Source organism: Festucalex cinctus, chromosome 9 (assembly GCF_051991245.1).
Source record: "Festucalex cinctus isolate MCC-2025b chromosome 9, RoL_Fcin_1.0, whole genome shotgun sequence".
NCBI classification, from domain to species: Eukaryota; Metazoa; Chordata; class Actinopteri; order Syngnathiformes; family Syngnathidae; genus Festucalex; species Festucalex cinctus.
The window spans coordinates 9,908,067-9,930,723 of record NC_135419.1 but is presented as its reverse complement, the minus strand read 5'-3'; the positions used below and the strand labels follow the sequence as shown (position 1 = coordinate 9,930,723).

The 22,657-nt window shown below is 39.2% G+C and overlaps 1 protein-coding gene across 7 annotated transcripts in view; it reads left to right on the top strand.

Moving 5' to 3' along the window:
* The window catches only part of diaph2 (diaphanous-related formin 2), a 381,698-nt gene that overhangs the window by 321,165 nt on the left and 37,876 nt on the right, over positions 1–22,657 (top strand). For 6 of the 7 annotated variants that reach the window (XM_077531612.1, XM_077531615.1, XM_077531611.1 and 3 more), the window contains 2 exons: positions 3,218–3,310; positions 4,742–4,807. In XM_077531612.1, coding sequence (XP_077387738.1) covers positions 3,218–3,310; positions 4,742–4,807 — 159 coding nt within the window. The remainder of the gene's footprint in view (positions 1–3,217; positions 3,311–4,741; positions 4,808–22,657) is intronic. The other variant, XM_077531614.1, reaches the window with a different exon arrangement.

Below are 22,657 nucleotides of genomic sequence, written 5' to 3'. Positions count from 1 at the left end.
GCCTGATAAAGCTGGTGTAATTAAACTTGATTTAATCGGGATTGCTGTTAAGTACAGCACACCGATAAACAGATACATCGGTTTCAAAGCAGCCCTTGGGAGAAAAAGGCTTTGAGGTAGACGGAGAGAGTGAAATTAGCGCAAGCGAAGATTTGCAATTTAAAGAATTGCGATAGACGTGCAGTGCTCCTATTTTTAGTTTTTGTCTCTCCTGTTTTGCATGAATGATTGCAAGCTGGATGGTTTCTCGCAAGACTTTCTCTCATAATGTAAAAATATATGACATTTGCATAAATTTATAGAGCACCTTTCCGTGTGGTTTTGTTTCACACCTGCATACAATTTATCTGACTACCGTGTCTCTTTTAAATTGCAAAGGATTGATTGTGCAGCACCCGGCTACTTATTTTGGAAACAAGATGCAAAGAAACCTGACATAACTACCTGTATTGAGCAAGAGCATTCATGTATGCGAACGAATTGAAGTCCCCGGCACCACTATAAGTCACCCTAATGATCCTAGCTTAAAATAATGCCTGTTCTGGAGCGGAATGATGAAAAGGGTGGCCCTCTGACTCATTAGTATCAGGGCGTAAAGATAGATGACCCAGATATAGAACCGACGCTTATTTTTTTTAACTCGCCGTGCTGCATGTGGCCGAGCGCTCCAAGCGTCGCCTACCTGTCTACTTAGCTTTGTCAACTTTCTACTCCAATCCACTCCACGGCTTCGGCTGCACTGCGGGGGGATTATTTTTTGAAGGCTGGTTTTGGTGTCATTAACTCAACAGTGACAGAGGGCCAGTGCATTGAGCGGCGCCGCACTAAGTCTTTGTAAAGAGCACTTAGCTCCCTTGCGTTAGCCACAAAAAAAGAATATCTGTCAGTGACGATCAGTGGACGCTTTTGTCTCGAGGCTCCCCTCTCTGTATTAGTCGCTAAGCTTTAAATGTACTTTACTCCTCCCGGTAGTTTACTGAGAAAGGACAGACATCTCTCAGAGACACTTTTATTGTGAGGAACAGTGGCGACTCATTCTTTTATTTATTTTATAATTAATGGAGAGCGGTCATTCAATTTAGCTCTTAGTCCAAGGGGATTGAGCCATCAGACGCAAATTTGCCATTCAAACAGGCAATATACCAAGTGTTACATGAGTCTTTAGGGCACTGTGATGATAGTCCACGAATTCTAGTAATGCAAAAAAAAAAAAAAACGCCTCTGAAAGGGCCTCTCTGAAAATCTTTCGATTGAGATATTTTTTTAATGTATATTTTAAGTACCGTATTTTCCGCACTATAAGGCGCACCTAAAAGCATTCAATTTTTTCAAAAGCTGACCATGCGCCTTATAATCCAGTGAGCCTTATATATGGATCAATATTGAGCCGCAACAGGTCTCCCTGTTAAGACGCTATCGGTGCATGATCGGTGACACGCATGTGCAGAAGATCCCGCCATCTTGGATTGCGAGCTAATACTAGTACTTTACCTCAGAAAAATTTATAAAAACAGCTGTTTATTCATTTTGGGAGTGAATGGAGTTGTCAGAAAGATGGTTTGTAATCTATTAATAATGTTTCACTGACCTGTCTAACTGTTTTGTTGACATTCCCTTTAGCGCAGCACCATCTAATGGATGCATAACGTAGCCACAGCCTCTACTGTAGCACCTTATATATGGAAAAAGTATTAAAATATGTCATTCATCGAAGGTGCGCCTTATAATACGGTGCCCCTTATAATGCGGTGTGCCTTATAGTGCGGAAAATACGGTAATGTGTTTCATAATCTTTCAGTCACATTTGTGGAATATTTTATTTAACATCTGTCCGACTATATATCATAGTCTGTCATTCAAACAATACATTGGACGTGCCTGGCGTTTTTCCATTTCTTCAAATGGTCTACAAATTCTGCTGAACAATAAATGGTTTTGAAACCACCACTGAAATACGCAAATCTCTCCAGATCAGTGAATTGAGTCACTTTGATGACTCTGTAATCGGAATACACCGATTATCGTCTGGGCCGGTATTCATCATTTTGATGAATCTGGTTTTATTGGTATCAGCCTTTTTTTAAATATTGCACGGCCGATAAAAGATCAATTTAAAGCAGTGTTCTAGGAATTATTTATTTGACTTTTCTGTTAACTGTATAAGAGATGCTGCTGACCCTGGGAACTCTCTGAATCTTTTGATTTTGTTTGAAATTAAAACAATTATTCGTGAAAATTTAACATTTCTGTTATTTTAAAATTGTTTTAAAATGTATTTGCTGAAGATAACTTTAGGGATCTATGGCATTTGTATAGGTTTTCTTTTAACTTTTTAAGACATACAGATGACCCTGGAAGCTCTGAACTACAGTATTTGTTAGAATTGTAAAACAAAGATAGTCTGATTTTAAAGTCAACATTTTAATCTGAAAAGTTCAATAAATACAGTATGCATTGAAACATTTCAACAAAGAGTTGGGATTTGTAGTTTTTTTAAATATTACTGGCAATTTTTATTTATTTTTTTCCCTCTTTTTATTGAAAATCTTTATGGGCTCCAAATATCTGTTATCGGCCTCCTTTACTAATAATAATCGATATCATATCGACCTAGAAAAAAAAAAAAAAATCACTGTATGTCTTTAGAGGTTAAAATGAGTGGCATATAATCCACAAATTCTGCCAAGCAACAAATGGTGGCTGTACCACCGCCGATAAAAGACACTCTCTTCACGATCTTCACTTTTATTGCAGAGAAGAGTGGCAAATCTGGGGGTTTTAGTAGCCCACCAGATGACAATATTATTTTCCCATGCTGTTGTTTATTTCATATGTGGCTGGAATTTGCCAGTTTTTCCCCATTGATTCAAAGCATCTTGATCCACAAATTCTTAATAGAAACCAGCTTCAAGCACCCGCCACTGGAAAATGATAGGCAGCCCTTTCAAAATTGAGCCCTTTTTATGGCACTCAACAGTGGCAAGTCTGCAAATGGCGCAGCAGTCCAACAGATCTATCTATCTATCTATCTATCTATCTATCTATCTATCTATCTATCTATCTATCTATCTATCTATCTATCTATCTATCTATCTATCTATCTAGCTAGCTAGCTAGCTAGCTAGGTAGCTATCCATACCCATACATCTCTATTAACTATGTGACAATGTATACTGGGTAGTGATTACAATCTTGCATATTTTGTGTTGTCCAACAGAGGGAGATGAAACTGGAGTGATGGACAGCCTGATGGAAGCTCTGCAGTCGGGAGCAGCTTTCCGCGATCGGAGAAAACGGACGCCGCGCAACGGTAAGACGGAACAAAACATTTAGCTTTCTATTCATAGACATGTTAAGCTTGCTTGTTTGCTCACTTTCAAAGTCATCGCATAACATAATGGGTCCTTACAGAGGCCAATTTGAAAAAGGCCTAAATGTTTTTTGATTGTATAAGGGATACAGGCATTGTGGATGAAGGGGTGATTCATATATGAAAAGATAGATCTTCAAGCGGACATGTATCATAGAAGGGAGTATACATGAGGCCCAGTGTATCTCATTATCTCTTGTCCCTTTGCAAATCATAAACACTCATTATAGCGTTGCCACACTGCCTGTAGTTAGACAGAAGATGACGGTACAATGTGGTAACAAATTAGTCTGCTCTGCCAAGATGGTCTGTTGCATTTTTAGTTGTTTTTTTTTTGGGTCATATAAGTTGAAATGAGTCCACCTTCTGCTTAGTTTTACCCTCATTAGGTTCACTTGTACATCTTGCAACTAGCCAACAAAAACCTGTGATGGCATCAGAGATCCTTGATTATACTGATAATGCTCATTGGTTGTGATGATGATCATATTGGAAACTCATGCCCAGTTAAACGCTTCCATTTGCATGCACGTAACCTTCAATCAGTGTGATTAATTTGAATGTTTCCAACCATTTATACTGTGTCTACACTCGCTTGATTATTTGGAAGATAGATAGATATATATGTTTTTAATTTGTCAACCCCGAGTTAAGTCATCAACTTCATTGATGATGATGTATCACACTACAATCTTTTTTGTGCAAGCGAGTGTATGCATTTCTTCTTGTTTCAATCAAAAGCAACTGTATTTTCTCAGATTGTGCCCTTCCGGTGTTTGTATTAATAAGGACATTTACTATGCATTGCTATTAGATATGTTCAATACCATTTTTTTATATTTTTTTCAGGCCAATACCAGTCTGAGTACATTATTCATTTAAAACTGACTATTCACTAAAATTTTAATGACAGTAACACAAACACCTTTTTTATTATATTTTTTTTAATTATGGCCAATGTTAAAATGTTTAGCAAATTGCAAATAGCAGCATGTTTTTTTTTTATATGTATATTTTTAACTCAAGTTTTACAGATGCTAAATTTGGATGTATAACCCATAATTAAGATAATTATAGGCGTATCACCTGGGAGACAAAGAAAGAAGTCTGTATTGTCATCATTTTGTTGGAGAATTGCATCTAGTTTAGCGGAAGCCACTATTTGAGGAAATGCGGTATGTTTTATGCTTAATATCACCATTTAAATTCCATCTTTCTTTCTTGGGGTTTTGAATCGATGTCATGGCATTTGATCACTTCTGATGTTTCATTCTTTCCAAAACAAATTTCCTCTAATGCTGTTTTCTTCTTACCCTTTCTCTCGTCTTCCGTTCTCCTTTCCCCTCCACTTCATCCACCACATTTTTCCAGGTGATCAAAGTCCTTCCAGTCCAGGCTCTCGGTGGCCGACCGCTAACTATGGTTACCGAACCCTAGGTGTGTGTTTTTAAGTCCCTTTTTATATATTCCATCTCCACACAACAGCACCCTGCCTCCCGCTGCTCTAATCCCGGCTGCGTAACTCACATCCTTCCTTGCGCTGAGCTGCTCTACAGCACCCAGAGGCCTTTGCTGAGCTGTTTTGCGTTGCTTTGCAAAGGCCAATGTTAAAATGCTGGATTTATGTGCGTATGCCAAAGAATGACACTAAAAAGCCTCATGTGTAGGAAGGCACCGCATATTTTGGAAAGGAATTGTGCTCAAGTCATCTCATGTCAGTCTCCTAACGTCCCCAGCATAGGCACTTCTAATAGATTTAGTTTCATGTTTTTAAAAACCTTGTTTACAAACAGCACTTTTCTCTGTTGTGTTTGCAACCTTCGGCAAATGTGTGTCTCTATTGCAGATTAATTACTTTAATTTTTACTCTGTCAACAACCTGGCCTTTGTATCTTGAAAAGGTGTCTGAAGCATTTTTTATGAATGTGTGTGCATCTAAAATTTCCTCAAGTTTACTTGGGCAAAATTGCATTCAACAGCTCTTAACAAGCACTTTAATTTTCGGACTAATTGGTTTAACTACTTGAGGGACCTTGGGAAGTGAAAATATATTGAAACTTTGCTTTGAACGTTGCTAGTCATGAAATTTGCGCGGTATTTTTTTATTTTTTTAGTGGGGGGTTGTGTTGTATTAAACTCCACACAACTCATGAGAAGAATCACCACTGTATTCAAAACCTTCACAGAGGTGAGGCCTTTTCTCATTTATTGAGTTTAGATCTACCATGAACGTACTCTCATGGAACAGTTGTTACACGGAGGGTCCACTTTGATGTTTTTGACTTTAATGAAGGGAATCCCGAGGGTTAGCCGGCTTTCTAGTTTGTATTTGCAGATGATGTCGACCTCTTAGCTTCACTGGCGCATGACCATTGGTGGTTTTGAAGTCAATTGTAAATTGGGTGGCATGAGTCCACTTGTGGTCTTACTAAATGATTTGGAGGGTCCCTTTGGGCCGTGAGCTGCTTGTTTTTCAATGCAGTTGTGATTCATTTGGAGTCAATAGATCACTTTTGCTCATGAGCTCTACGAGTTTAAATTTGATTGGCACTAGCGGTTAAGATTTGGGTTCATTTAGGGCTTAGTTTTTCGGTTATGGGTTAAGGTTAGCTCCCAAAGAACTTTGCTTTCATATAAATTTGGTATGAGTGTTTTTAGACCCCACCACTTTCTGGCAAAAAAAAATAAATAAAAAAACAAAAAAAACAAATACAGACTACTGATCAATCGGCCAATGAGGTTGCAGTTTCCATGATGAAAACTCTATATTTAACTTTCTGAAACTGCATATTATATTTATTTAGTTTTTTGTCTGTTGAATATGTTCATATCCTAGTTTTAGGGTTCCGCTTCATTGAGTTGCATATGATGATGGTATCTACGGCAAAAAGCATATTAACGGTTGTTGAATTAACGTGTTTTTTTTTTTTTTTTTTTTTTTTTTTTTTTTTTTTATATATATATTGCCTTATCGATCTGTGCAATAATGCACAAGATATAAGGTAGTACAACATCAGATACTTTGTCCCACAGTAAGAGAAATGGATGATAAAGTCAAAGAGCAAAGTATGCTTCTTTCAAGACTGTTGGGAAGTCCAAAATATCCTAATTGAAAGTTGAGAGATTAAATCTAGCCTTTTCCAAAAAAAATAAAAAATAAATTCACGCAGAAAAACTGTACAGCCATGCACTTATTTCCATACATAATTGTCTGTGTTCAATGGAATAATCTAGAATACAAAATGTTAAATATATTTGATGTAGTACAGTAATTTAGTGAGTCTCTACCATTGTGTGGTTATTTCATTATTCAAGCTTGGTGAATTACAAGAACTCAGCATTCCACTTTTTTTTTCTTTTTTTTTTTCTTTTTTTTTTTAATCCCCCAGTCAGATGTCATAATTGTCCAAATGTCCGGAGCATAAAAAAGCAAAAACGGGTTTTGAATCTCGAGATAGGTTCAGATCAGAGTATAGTTGAACATTGTGCTATTTGACAATGTTTTTCACTCTGGATGTGCAAGTTTAATACTATAATACTGAAGGAGTTAAAGCAGTTGATTCAGTCAGTGTACCAAATGTATCCCCTCCTACTTGTCACGGCTATTGTCATCTGATGCTTTAAAGCTTGATTAACTTAGCGTCCTCCTCAGCAGCCGGCTGTAACCGAGCGTCTCGCTTTGCTCGCGTCGACGTAAGTTGATTTAAACCCAGCGAGTGTCTGCTTGTCGTCTTTCAGGCTGAACTCCCCTGCAGCTGACTACCTCCGGTGTCAGGCTCAACGCAATTCTTGCCGCTGCCAGTCACAATTACGCCCAATTCTACAAGCATTTCCCATTTCCTTGTCTCCACTTTGTATGAGATGGAAAAGCTAACCCCGGAGGCTCCATGCACGTGTGATGCAATTACACCAGACAATTCTAATTCAGCACGGAAAAAATGGACAGATTGATGGAGTCTTGGGGAGTTTCTGGAAGATAATGCATTAAATACATAGTGATATGGAACTGGGTTGGTCTAAGACAAATGAGCATATGGAAAAAAAAAATGAAGCTTTTTGCCAGACTTGGATGAAGTTAGGCTGCTCATTTTCTCTTTCCTCGCTTCTCCCCGTGGTAAGACGGTTACCAAGGTATCTGGCAGAAGATTGGCAGATTTAAAACACAAGCCCCTCATACATCCTGCTCCATCGATTTTCGGTCAGGGATGAAAGCCACAGACTCAGTGGGTCGTTCATAGTGAGGGGCATCCCAAAAGACACATCTATCAGATTTCAAAGAGAGGCCAGACAATCTTATATATTTACTGTCTTTTCAACATCATTACATTCCAAAACCAGGACTCCAGTCTCCGTTCCTTTCTGTGCTGTTATCCTGTTTCACCTTCACAGGTCAGTCCATCAAAAGTTCCATTATCACTTCTCTATAGTAAGTCGCTTAAGGACTTATTTAACATTGAACAGGGGGCGGGGATAACTTTCATTAAAAATACAGGTGTAGTGATATAATGCTTACCCAGGTCATGCGATTTAAGTCCTACTTTCTAATCCTTCAAAACTCGTGCATTTAATTGAACAGTCAGATCAGAGAGCCCCCCTCGGATTTTTAATGAAGATGAAATTACAGAGTTTCTTTCATGAAATTTTAAAGAAGCTAAAGTGGATGAATCTGCAAAGAGGCAAAACGAAGAGGCCCAAGGGAGGCATCTGATGAAAGATGCTGGCCATGGTAAACAACCCATTGTTGTGTTTTATCCCCCAAAGACATTTTGGGCATCAATAATCTTTCACTGCGTATTATTGTCGTGTTTGTTTTCCAAATGACCCTCAAATTGCAAGCCATTTTGCAGTGGTCTAACTTCATTTCATATCCTCGTTCCTATCGTGGTTCTTAACCTGGGTTGGATGGAACCACAGGGGTTCGGTGAGTCAGTCTCAGGGGTTCGGCGAAGGTCAAGACACAGCAGGAGTTATGATTTGTGATTATATACCCACTTGGCCATCATTGGCTGCAGATGATCACAATGCACTGCTTTGCTTATCTGTTCCGTCGGGAATTTGGTGCGCTCAGTAGTCAACTTGTGACTGTTGTGTTGTTATTTAGTGTGATTTGTTTATTGTTGTAATCCCTTCATGTTATGTCGATTGTCGAGCAAAAAAAAGAAAGTTGTAAGACGAATATGTGCAGTGTGAATTTACATGTATATTGGAACGTATGTTGTTCAACAGGTTTCAGTTCTGAGGCTTCTGCTGTTTTCATTGTATCTTCTGCTCCTGGGTTCCATCTTAAGTGGTTGCTTTAAAGTGCTCTATAAATATACAGTTGAGTTGTGGGATGGGAGTTAGCGTCCTAACTGCAAGATTTGCAATTCCAAGTACCGTATTTTCATGACTATAAGGCGCACCTAAAAGCCTTTATTTTTTTCAAAAACTGACCATGTGCCTTATAATCCAGTGCGCCTTATATATGGATCAATATTGAGCCGCAACAATTCTCGCTGTCAAGACACTACCGGTGACCCTGCACGATCGGTGACACGCATGCGCAGAAGATCCCGCCATCTTGGATCGCTAGCTAATACTAATACTTTACCTCAGAGAAAATAATAAAACAGCTGTTTATTCATTTTGGGAGTGAATGGAGTTGTCAGAAAGCGGGTTTGTAATCTATTAATAAAGTTTGACTGACCTATCTGACTGTTTTGTTGACATTCCCTTTAGCGCAGCACGATCTAATGCAGGGGTGGCAAACTGCGGTCCTCGAGGGCCGGTGCACTGCAGGTTTTATAGATTTCCCTACTCGTAGTGCAGCTGATTCCAATTAACAGGCTCGTTATCAGGCTTCTGCAGAGCTTGCTGATGAGCTGATCAGGAATCAGCTGTGTTGAAGAAGGGAAATATCCAAAACCTGTAGGACTGCGGCCCTCAAGGACCGGATCTCGCCACCCCTGATCTAATGGATGCATAACATAACCCCAGCCTCTACTGTAGCGCTTTATATATGAAAAAAAGTTTTAAAATATGTCGTTCATTGAAGGTGCGCCTTATAATGCCTTACAGTGCGGAAAATACGATACAAGCTATCTAGCAAAACTAAATGGACACTTGCTTAAGCTGCATGGAGATGTGAAATACAAAATCACAACGCTAAGGTAAAGAGAGCCAAAATTTATGAAAAGGCTACTCCCCATTTTGTTGCCCATTAGAAGTAAAAATCATTTTATTGTTCATTAAAGAAGAGTTTGGTGAATGCGCAAACTGGTGAGGTTCAGTAGCACCAACAAGGTTAAGAACCACTGCAATGTAAACTGTCGGGATTCATTTGCACACAATGTATTCTTCGCTGCTCTTTTGCAACTTCGCTGGCTGCTCACTCATTCCCAAGCACGTATGACCGTTTCTGTTTGATATCTCAAAGTTGAGCGCTAAGGCCTCCTCCGGGCGTCCACTCCTGGTGTTAATAGATGCTATTCATCGGCGCGGCCCTGGAGGCTATCCGGCAGGAAGTGGAGCTAACGTGATTTCAGACGAAGAGGCCCACAGGACTCGGTGCCTCATGCTGTTGCTTGGACGGCTTTAGCAGATTTGAGATATTAAAACGCAAGATGAGAGCAAAGCGCTGCTGTTTGAAATCTATCACCTGTTTCCCATAGATAAGGAAAGGTAAGGCAGATATACACACTTCTGTGCCACTACTCTTAAGAGGAGATGTCCTCGGGCGTAGAAAAAAGCCTGTACCACCTTGCTTTGACCCAAAAAGACACTTACCAAAACCTGATATTGTGAATTGTTTTACTTCTTTGTCATATTATGTAGTTTTTGCAATGTAATACTATTCAACATCCAATTGTACGCCATAGGAGATTAATTGTGAGGTGCTGGGGGCAATTTATAAATGACCTTTAGCAAACGTATTTAGGTCAAATTTTCTTTATTTTCCAGGAAATAAATGATCATTATCATTACTACATCTGCATTAATGACTGGATAAACAGTGACTGAAAATTCAAGCAATGGCATTACAGCCAGACTAGGAATACAATTAGAAACATGCGCACTCACTGGAGTTGTGAAATCCCGCCTGGGCACTTTTTTGTCGCACCCAAAAAGTGGGCATTTCCTGAGACAAGAAGAGTACATATGGTCCTGTTACATTCATCTTTACACGCCTCATGGTTATGTCCAAATTTTGGTCATTAATATTCATGCAGAAATTGGAAACGTGATTAAAATAAAATGCTTTAAGTGTTACGAAAGTTAAGAAAATTAGTTTTAACACATTTATCCCAAGGAGTTAAACTAACTTAGGTTCTTCTTAAACGTATACACTACCCGAAAATTGTTTGCATGACAAGCAATCTCCTTGGCAAAGTTAATAAAAAGTTAATTCTGCTCCGCCACCAAGAGGATCATTGATGCAAAAGCTACTGCGCCCCAACAGCTTATTGAGCCATCAATGAACTAGCTCCGACTAGCTTATGAGATCCAGTAATATCCTAGAGTGTATTCAGTGGCTCTTTTTTTCCCTTGCTTCGTCTCCTAACAATATTGCTTCTCAAGTGTGGGGGCAGTTATGAAAGGTCACCCTAAGTGTAAATTGTCAATAGTGGATCAATTTCGGAGGGCAAATACGCTTTGGAGGTCCCATAATGGAGGGTTTTATCTTATTTTTACCCGGGGCACATCCACACAATAGGCTTGATATGGTTCATTCTGCGATGAATTCCTATTAGAGCTATAAATTTGCAGTGTTTAAAGCCAAAGAAATGCCCAATAAAGGGGCCGGCAGTAAGAGCGTCCCACTCGCTGATAAATAGCCCTCATATAATGTAATCCAGCCCGAGCCATCATACTTAGTGTTGAAGGATGAACAAGTTGTTTTGGTTGAATTAAACTTAATGCATTCCTCATTAGGAATACAATAGAGCCAACTGATGATCAGATGGAGAAAAAAAACAAGTATGCGTCGGTGTTGGACGCCTCCGCTCGCAATAACATAATTTTCTTTCTTTTAACCTCTCCTCATATGACATTATTAAGCCATTTTCGATTAGATGTCCAGATTGACGTTTGCATTTTGAAGAATCCGACACTATCAATACAGTCTGTCGACTTCAATGAGAAGGAATTAATTTGACTTTCCGGGCTTTAAAGTCGACTAACAGCAAATCAAGAGATGAGTGATAGTGGTAATTCCAGTAGATGCCGATAAAGAGATCACATGTCAAAGAGTGATAAATTCAGGTTATCTGTGAGAAACAGGGATGCGGGGAACAAAGATGTCAAAGAAATAATAATGTATCTAATGCTTTTTAGCTTGGAGGAGAATCCACTAGAACCCGTTGACAATAGTGGTTGTTGCGCTATTATCAAGGTTTACAGTAAGTCTGAATAATGGTCTTTTATTTGGAAGTGAATAATGTGTAATTGAAAAATGTGTCCTCTAAATTGAAGCTAGCACAAATATCATGAAGACCGAACACTAGAGCCCTGCTAAAAGCTTTATTAGAAAACATTCCAGCCACCCAATCCTGTAAAAACACAATGAAGATAAACGACATGTGTCGGGAAGGTAGATGGGAGTTTTGCACGGTCCCAAAGCAGTCTAAGGTCGCTGTTCGATTGATAGAAAGAACAAAAAAAGTTCCAGAGTGTGTTCTTTTACAGTATAATTATCATCCTTTGAAGTGACTAAGACACATCTGCAATCAATGGAGATCTAACCCAAAATCTGATATTACGCTACACAGCTGGATTGAGAAGTTGTTGTACATGAGAAGCTAAAGATGAAAGTATAAATAGTGCGGAATAAGTAAAAGCATTGATTTAAAAAAAAAAAAAAAGAGTCAAATTAGACCACTACGGCAACACTACACTGGTGCACTCCACCCATCCAATTGAGCATGACAAAGTGTGAGACGCGCCCATCGACTAATGCCCATTTGCTGCGCTCTTCCCCACGTTTGATTTATTTATCTGTTTATTTGAGTCAGGTTTATTTATTGATGGGCCTCAAGTATATGACGCAATCTCCATTTGCTCAAAGTACTAAAGACACTAAAAGGACTGGAGTTAACATTTTACAGAGCAAAACAAGTCAATGGACACGGTTCACCCATAGGTGAGGTTCCCAATCTTGTTCTAATGGAAAAGTGATTTTTGTTTTCTTTTTACATTCGGAGTACGCAGGTTTAACCTTGTATGTTTTCGTCTTCCCTTATGTATTATTTTCTGTCACTTGATGTCTTACCTTTTCGAGTCACTCTACTGCAGCAGCGCCTTCAACTGTTTTAAGTCCCTCTTGCTGTCATGGTTGACCATCAAATACTCACGAGGGTTCGAACTTCTCGTGCTTTTATTTGCTTTTAATAAATAACGTTTTAGGATACGCTCATACATAAACACATTGTACTTTTTTGTTTGTGGCTTTTAATCACATCTCCCCTCGCTCGTGATAGTAACATAGGATGATGTAATTAGAGGCGTAGAGAGCATAATTGTTGTTTATTCGCCCAATGACATATTTGCTGTTGTAAGCTACTGAGGGAACAAGCAAAGCTTAACTGCACCCGTGTGTGCAATTTAAGGTCATTAGCTTTGGAAGCCAATATTTCTAGCTAGAGGTCTGCCAGAGGACCTTTGGTCCACTCCTACAGTTGTACAAAAGTATGCCAGTTTGGAAACTTGGAGGCATAGTTTATCCAAGATAAAACTTTTCAAATGATCTCATTATTATGGGATTTCTGGAAACGTCTTACACTGCTAATTCATAATCACATTATTGTTGAACTTTTGAGGAAAGTCTTCAGGGTAAATCTCAGAATTTCTATATGGCTGAAGTGTGAAACAGCACATCTGAGTGTACTAATGACTGCTGGGGGTGGGGCAATTTTAAAAGTCTGTAGTGTAACTCCCGTCATTCTTTTACTGGTCCAATGCACAAGAATCAGCTCTGGGTATTTTATACTGTAATAAACCTAGAATAAAAGAAAAAAGAGCAGCTACAGTTCACGAAGCCATACATGACCAAGTTACTCCGCTGCATCAGGTTTGGAAATATACTTTTTGCCACAGTTTGTACCATTTGTGTAACGTGAGATGCGGAGCTAGGACCCACACGCAGACAAGACATGGGGATATACAAAAATACAAAGCGACAAAAGAAAATACTTGAAAGCGAAACCTTAACTAAAAAAATCTCAAACTCACTAGATGCAGAGATAATCTCCACTAAGAAACCTCGATGTACTGACAAACGTGTCGTGCTGTAGTGTCAATTCTGCAATGCACAATTCTACATGACAGAATAAAGGCCTATATGATAAAGTAAGAGTGACTAAAATATGCATACAGCGACTGCATGGCTAATACATCATCATCATAAGGGACACAGTAACTGCATAAAACCTGACAAACTGAAAGTGGCTAATATACCATCATCATCATCAGACATGATTTTCATAACAGAACAACTACAAATATCATCACAAGGGATATGGCAACTGCATAGCAACTGACAACAACCAAACACGATGACCCCATGACCCAAGCCAAAAGACAGTCATAACAATGTGCCTTCATGAGATGACGATTATACAGGTAGAATGATGTAGGCCGAGTATGCATACCGGTAAAGTGTATGTGTTAATGTACTACTACAGTAATGTGTGGATTTCAGCATTCTATATACGTCAAGATGGAAGTAGACTATTTGTAGAACATGTTAACGGTCCAAGGTTTCCTCATAATGTCCATTAGGTTTGCTTTATAACACGTCTCCCCTGAAGGCATTGCCAGCTAAGTAAAGGATGAGGCAGCACACCACAACTACTTCCCCCCTCTACATCCTCTCTAGATGACTTCCTCTCAGTTGCTCGGGTCACTCTTGCCTTGGGCTGGATTAGGGCAGATCGGAGCGGAGATGTTCTTTTTAGATTCCCAAACACTAGCGAAGATAAACTTTCTTCAGGTTGGATCCATACTGAGTTTGTTATTTTTATGTTTATCTTTATGTTATGATTTTTGGTTTTTGTATGTTGGGAAGGTTTTTGGTTAATTTGTTAGGGCAGCATTTGACCTGATTTGTTAAGGCCCAGTGTGACTCACAAAAGTTTGACAAGAATTCCAGCTAAATAGTCACGCATCCTCGCACAGACAGACGACAACTTTTTCTATTTCGTGTCTAAAAATAGTAATCCATCATTGTAAATATTCAAACACTATACATTATAATTAGTGGGACAGCATGTAAAAGTAATTTATGGCTCTGCATTATTAATGGCAACCATGCCCTTTTCTCGCTCCTGATACCACCTTTAATATGTTTTCCAAGCAACACAGTGTCTAAAATATAGATTTGCTGTAAACGTTTTATGATTGTAAATATAGCTGAAGAAACAATCCTCTTATAAATGTACTGGAGTCTGTGGAAGCTAAATAGATGGTGCTGCTTATAAAGTGAAAATAATTGAACAAGGGAATCGGTCAATGAGCGAGGGAGCGGCTTAAGGTCTTGATGGCCCAGATGACAGCTAGTGAAAGTAAAAAAGACCGATTAGGCAATATGTCATATTGCTACATTACTGTCTGTGCACATGCTCTCATATCATCGTGTTGCCTACTAAGCCTGTGCTGTGCCTTGCAAAAGTTATTCTTTTACCGTACTGTTTACTTAATGTATATTAGGGAGAATGGTGCCGAACTGGTTACGATTACACAGCAAATTAGAAAAGGCTTTTTTATCTCAGTCTCACATTTTACCCATTTCTCGTTCCATAACCTTCCCCACCCTCCTATTTCCTTTTCGTCTTAAATGCCCTGTTTTCTTCAAATGCTTTACATTGCCCATCAATTTCAATGGCCCCGTGTCACTCAGGCCAGAATTATTACCCCCGGACGGAACATTGGCCCAGTGGCGCCATGCTCCGCTCTCTCCGCCTGCATTATCCAGTTACGGCGTATCCCCTTTTGTAGCGAGCCATCTTCCTATAGCCTCATAATGATAGGAGCCATGGCGACCCTGTGCATTTCAGCTGTAATACAAGACATTGTCATTAGCATGAAGATGGCGCTCTTTCTTGTCCATTACATTAATTGCTACACATCACTGACTGCCATGCCCATAGTATTGTGTTACATTGCTGGCATTCTCTTATCGACTAACTGTGCTGCTAAGTCGTTTTGCCTTGGAAGGTGAGAAAGGTAATTGTCATACGCCATACAGAGAATTAGATATGTTTTTACTCCAAACATCTCAAGGAGACAATCATGCCGGCTTGTTTTTGATTATTTGAGCGGATGCTGACGTCTGAATGTTTTCACATCAAATAAATTGAAGCCAAATGCCCTTCCACCGCTGTACAATGGCCGGCTTGTCAGTCATCTCTCCTCATATTAGGGAAGCAGGTCGACAACGTAATTGCTTTGATGGTCCAGCCTAAAAAAAAAATCACTTCTGGGCATAAAAGGAGGCCTTGGAGATGGCAGCCAGAGAGAAAAGGTGCGAATGAATTAAAGCACTTAGCGTTCCTCTGGGGCATGTGGCCCAGATTTTCCCTTCAAAGAAATAATATAAGGAAAGGAGGAAGGCGCGTGAGGGTGGGCTGTGCCTCTTCCCTGCTAGAAATGCAGCCTCCATTATGCCAAAAATGGAGAGTTTTTCACTGACCACACAATGGCATTGACATAGTTAACTGGCAGGTGGAGAAAGGGGGACTTCAGTGGAAGTAATCTGATTTTGAACGGGGCTCCCATCTATGGAAGAACCTCTGGTCAGGCCTTTTGTGAAGGAACAAAAGTTTGGCCCCGTGGAAGTAACGCTTTGAATGAATCAGTAGGACTTAGAGAAAGGATTCTGCGGATGTCCCAGGGCCTATGCTGCTTCAAGGGCTGCAACAGGCACACGTCAGAGGGGTCGGCTTTTTATCTCCTTTTTAATATTCCTCCACCTTGAACCACATTTAGCTTCTTTTCTTGCATATATACACTATCAGATCTGCCTTCATACTGAGGCTTGTAGGCATCGTCTTATACATTAAAACTGCTCATGTAGAGTCAACTTCACTAAGAACCTGGAGTGGGAAACACAAAGTACTTCACAAAACAATATTGTCTGCACTTTTTGCTAATAATAAAACAAGGGCCTTTACTTTGGAAAAAAAATGGGAATGGAAAAACTCATCATGAAGTATTTGGGCATCAGACAGAGAGACAATTTGACACTTATTAATCAATACTCACAAAGACCCAATATTCAGGCTCATCCCAACAATCACAATGGAATAAATTTTAGCTCTTGAATAGTTTCTGGCTTTAGCTGGCGGGTGACCGTCTTCAGTTTAATTATGACTGCCTGCTAGCTGCTACATATGGTAACTTGTCATCACTACCAAACAAAAGCAGTGGAGCTATTTGACTAATCTCCTCCTACCAATTCACAAACGCTTCAGGGGTCACAAGACACCCACCCCCTGAAAAAAAAAAAAAAAGAAAGTTCTCCATGGATGTCTGGAACTGATTTTTTTCCCAGCCTGCCGAAGACACACCCTCTTGTTAGTTCCACACTGATCCCTTTGCCTCTCTTCAATTAATTCCCGACGCATCTGCATCCCTCCGCATCTTGCTATCGCACCATATATTTGACCCTCTTTTGGGGAGGGTATCGCTTTTGTATGTGGTTGATGGAGCGTTAAATTTCTCCACACTCCAGGTGTGGTTCCCTCTATCGGACTCATTGGTCTGTAAACATGGAAATGATTGATTGTAGCTCTTATAAACTTAGAATCTATGACTAGTAAACATCTTAAAACAGCTTTTGGCGCCTCTATTTTCAAAGGAATGGGAATGTATTTTTCTGTACACTTTATATTTATGGTTTAACTCTTTGACTGCCAAAAACGTTTAATCATGCTTAATAAAATCATGACGTATTGCGCCATAAACGTTAAATGTCGTCAACTACGTTTTTTTGTTTTGTTTTTGTTTTTTTAATCAATGGGCAGTGCAACATCTAAGTGCAGCGCTGCCTGGTCAATGGGTTGTAGAATCGAAAACACTCACTAACTATGGACACCAGATGGCAGCATTGTATCTCTTCAATGGGCTGCCAAATTACAATGAAACATGACGAAATCTGATGAAATAGAATGTTTTCAAGGATGACCTGAATGATAATGTTTTGATAACGTGTGGCAGTAAAAGAGTTAAACAATATATTATTCATACCCTTGCAAAAAAATTTGACTTAAAATGACAAAAGATGTGTGAGAAAGATTATTATGTATACAGGGGTGGCGTGGCTCAGTGGTAGAGTGGTTGTCTCACAACCCAGAGGTTGTGGGTTCATTCCCATGCCATTGTGACTGTGCCGAAGTATCTTTGAGCAAGATACTGAACCCGCAGTTGCTCCTGATACTGTGTCACCAGTAGGTGAATGAGTAGTCGAATGTAAAGCGCTTTGATGGCCTTGTAAGGTATAAATAAAGTACCATTTACCATACTGAATATCATGAAAAAATGGTCACCTTATTTCTTACATGGGCTGTGTTATGTTAGGTTTGGGCATGTGCAACGTTGAAGAGACTGCTTGTCCCTTTTGGAGAAATCTGTTGTCCAATGTAAAATCAACATAGCTTTTTTTTGGTGGGATGGGCCGGGGTTGTGCTGCCAAGCATAGGGTTGCACCAATCCTGTTGGGATGTCGAAGGTGTGTGTCTCACAAAAGTAGCGATACGCCACACTGGTTTTTGTTTTATTTAAGGGAATTGTTTGGGAAAGGCTGTTGCACGATGTAAACTAAACATATCAAGATGTTAAATACAGCAGGCTTTGTTTTGTAGGCGTAAGCAGGGATGCTATCAGCTTGAGGGGGGTTGGAGTGCCAGTGATAGGTATGTACAAACTGTTGAATGGGTGTGAGGCTTAAATGTTAAAAAAAATAAAAAATAAAAGTTGTTCTACAACACACAAAAAATCAATGGAGCAAAACACTACAGTGGCTTTGTTTTGTTTTGGGGGTTTTGACGGGCATGATGTAGGGCTGTGGTGTAAGTATAAAGGTTGTGTCAACTTTGTTGTTTGTTGAAGGGGATGCTTGGCTTGAATCTTTGGGACTAGCTATTCTACAATGTAAGATCAACATGGCTTTTTTGGAGGGTGAGGTGGGTTTTAGGGGTTGTATTACAAAGGATATCGTGAACACTATCGGTCGGTGTTGAAGGAAGGTGCCTTCAACTATTTGGGATGGCTGCTCGAGAACATTCTAAAAACTCTATGAACATTTTCTATGCTTAGAGGCGTGCTCCCAGTAAAGATGTCAAAATTAAATAATTAATCAATCAAATGAATCAACAACTAGTTTGATAACTGATCATTTATCACCATTCTATACCCTAAAATGGTTGATATCCTCTGACCTCAGCTTCACAAAAGAAATTATTCTCTGATTTCTGTAGTCCACCACGAATGCAGACTGAGTATCTTTTGTTTTGGATCAAAATTAGACATTTGCAAAGATCTGCTTTTACTTGCTTTTACGATGATAAACATTTTCCCTAATTTCTGACATGCTATGGACCAAAGCTGTAACTGAATCATAATCAATATATGGGTGGAAGGGATGGGGTCATTTTTATTCATTACAAAAATAATCATTATGTGTCATATTTGGAATAAGCTTTAACCTTCAATGCTCAAACGACCTCTAACTATTTTATTATTAATATACAGAAAAACATTCATAAACAGGTAAATAATATCAATCAATCAATCAATCAACTTTATTTATATAGCACCTTTCATACATTTAAAATGCAATTCAAAGTACTGGACATCCATAATACAATAAAATAAAACCACAACATGGCGGGGCACAGAAGTACCCTGTAAGGAAAGGCAACACACCATATGCAACACCCAATTTCTATAAATAGCTGCCAGTGTTTACATTTTCAAGTGGTCATTGTCACGGATACTGCATAACATTCCTCGAAAATCTAAATGTCTAATCAATGGCGAGCTATTGTTGGAACCAGCCTGCAGGCTATTTGGTGGCACCATGTTGGTGACCCCTGAGCTAGTACAAGTAGAACACAAATTTGCAAGAGGACCAATTATATCTATTTTTTTAAGATTCAGGGTTTTTTTTTTTCCACAATTAACAAAATTGAAATCCTGTACCTCCTGCATTATTGAGCTAACAAACTGCAATGAAAATATTCTGCCATCAGCTTCGGTAAAAAATGTTGGCATTTCTGTGCTTTCCCTCCATGCATATTTAACCTTCTTACATGCATTATTTAGAGTTGTACCTAACACATTGTCTGGTGATATGACATTACTTTGTTGCTAGCTGAGCAGACATTGTGTCGCCCCTGGTGCACAACAACGTGTTTGTTCGCCTGACATACTTTTGCGATGCCGATCCCCAGCCACAAGTGACACAAAGTAGCCACTTAGACTTAGACTTGACTTTATTGATCCCTTTGGGATGGCTCCCTCTGGGAAATTTACATGCCCAAACTTATGTTCATTTTAAAATCAAAACAAGCTTTTTAGACATGTGCATGAGACAACTTTCTAGTGGAAATGGGCAGAAAATGCTCATTAAAGAGGAAATAAATCCACGACGGCAATGTAGAAAGGTCATCAGAGAGGAGAGCGAAGGAAAGAGAGTCGGCATCTCAATCGCCAAAGCAGCACATGCAATATTATGTGCAGTCCTGAAGGATGTGACATATTTCCCCAAGTCTTTGTTGGATGTTTTAATCAGCTTACACATGCCCTGGAAGAAAATTGAATTGTCTGCAGGAGGGGAAAGATACAATACTACGTCTTGATCGTGTCTATTTTGTATCCACTTGAGAAGGACGACTGTGGTTCGGTGTGTCTGTTTCACTGGTCATGTGTGCCAATTTATAATAGCAAAAGATTGTGTTGGCGGCTCACCAGCCCAACTGGGGGACAGCGATGTCATATATTTGTTTAGTATTGTTGGATTAAGGGAACTAGAAGCAGATGTTTAAATACAATTGAGAATCACAGGGCTGATGGAGTAAGTCAGGCATTTCCAGCCAAGTTAGGTCATGATATTTCACCATTTTTCATTGATGCAAGCTTGTACTGTCTTTTGTTTGTGGAAGTACGGCATGCCAAGGGAAAAGGGAAAGAGGCAGCTCCACATATAGAAATGCTGCTGGAATTCAGTAGAAACCAAATGTTTTGTTTTTGTTTGTTTGTTTTTTTCAAGAGTTTAGAATAAAAGAGACCATATATTGTATTTAGCATGTGCTGTTCTTTCTAATTGTCAACAGTCCCTACAGCAACAGTTTAGCACCAAAAACAATTGAGAATTTTTTTTAGTAGAAACTAGAGAAATTGCGTTTGAAGGTTGAGAGGCAGGATGAAAAAATGTGTAATGATTTAGAATGACATTCAATATTGTGGAATGATATTGAATCACATGAAGTGATATACAGTAAAGTCACCTGGAATCAGTTGAACATGTTGAAGTTAAAATGGTTTGAATCGGTCAAAAAATGTGGAAACTGGAGGCGAATATGTAGAAATTTAGAATTTTTATTTTTTGAAAATTGTGTGAATGGGAATAAATAATACAGTATATCAAATGGCTTCAGTGATATGAACATGTTGAAGTTAGACTGCAATGATTATTTGGGGTGAAAAACTCAAGAATCCCGGGTGTACCTAAAGGTTTGGCCAATATGGCCGCCCCATTGGGGACACTCCCACACAAGAATCCAGGGTGTACCTAATTATTTGGCAAATAATTGGTGCATCCCTATGTGGGACGCACACAAACAAGACTCCAGGGTGTACTTAATGATTTGACCAAGATGGCCGCCACATTGGGGCACACTGTACACAAGGGTGAACAAAAGTGTGAATGGTCGTTTTTCCATATGTGCCATGATTCGCTGGTGATTCGCTGGTAACTAGTCCAAGGTATGCCGCCTTTTATCCAAATTCTGCAGGGATTGGCTCACGCTGACAAATTAACCACTCCTCCTAAGTCACCGTTGGCAATAAAATAAAGTTACACCTAGTACGCGACTACAATATTTTTAGGTCACTTAAGTTCCATGTCCTGTACAGTTGTAAGGCATTTGTGATTCAGATGCAAATGGGACACTTATCAGCAGTGAGGAACACATGAATAATAGGATTTGCAAAACACACGGGCCTTGCATAAGGAAATGAAAGAGTGTCTCTTTTCTGCTCCACTGATTTCATTATAGACACTATTATTGGCTTAGAATAGCAACGTCTATTATCTCGCGTTAGATTTATTTTTTCCTTTTTTTTTATGTGGACAGTCTTTTACTATTGCCATACCTCATCACGTCACTACTCTAAATAAGGCAAAGTGAGAGACTTCAGGCAATGGTTACATTATTACCTCTCATGTGTTTTTTATTTTTATCTTACATTAAACCTATGCATTTCTATCAGTTGCTGCTAATGCGCTGCTAGTGTTATGCTGCTGTTACTCTATTCTGTTACTACTCTGTTGCTACTGTTACTCTGTTATTTAGGGGCAAGAAATGGCTGCTAAGGACCACACTGAAAAGAAAACTGTACATGCTGTTAGATCAAAGTGAAATAATTAATAAGATCGCATCTCGCCTACTGGTCTCGAAGTGGAAACATGCTATTGGATTATGTAATGTAACTTGATGATATTGAATTTAGGAACTCATAATGATGCAGCCGTACCTGACGGTAATCTGAAAATGAACAGGACGGGTTATGTTTGGAGGGATTGCCACTATAGGGATCAGTAAAGTAATCCATTAAGTTCTTTGGTAAGAAAAAATGTACCTGCTAAACATGCTTATCATATTTGACTGAAACCTCAGAAGTTTTGAATGTTAAATCCTTCCCTACTTCTTAGCAGTGTTGAATCGCAGAAGAAACTAGTTCAGCATTTTGACAATGTAATGAGCTGAATTGTACCAACTGTTTGTCAAATATGTCTTTAGAAATAACTTTTCAATTTGTCACATGACCCCAAACACTTATTTCAGCGGTTCTCATTGGAATGCCCACTGGCGACGCATCACTCTGTTATGTCTCTGAAACATTGCGTTACATGAGGTGTTCAAGGCCAGTTTGTGGTTAGCTCCTGTAAAATGTTCAAAAATGAGAACATGATGAAATAGTGTGACAGTTCCGTGGAAATGACAAAAGGGTAGCATTAGCTAATAGAAAAGGAGCGCATTACACATCCCGAGAGGTTAGTTCCAGCGTTATCACGTTGTCAGCGAGTCCTAT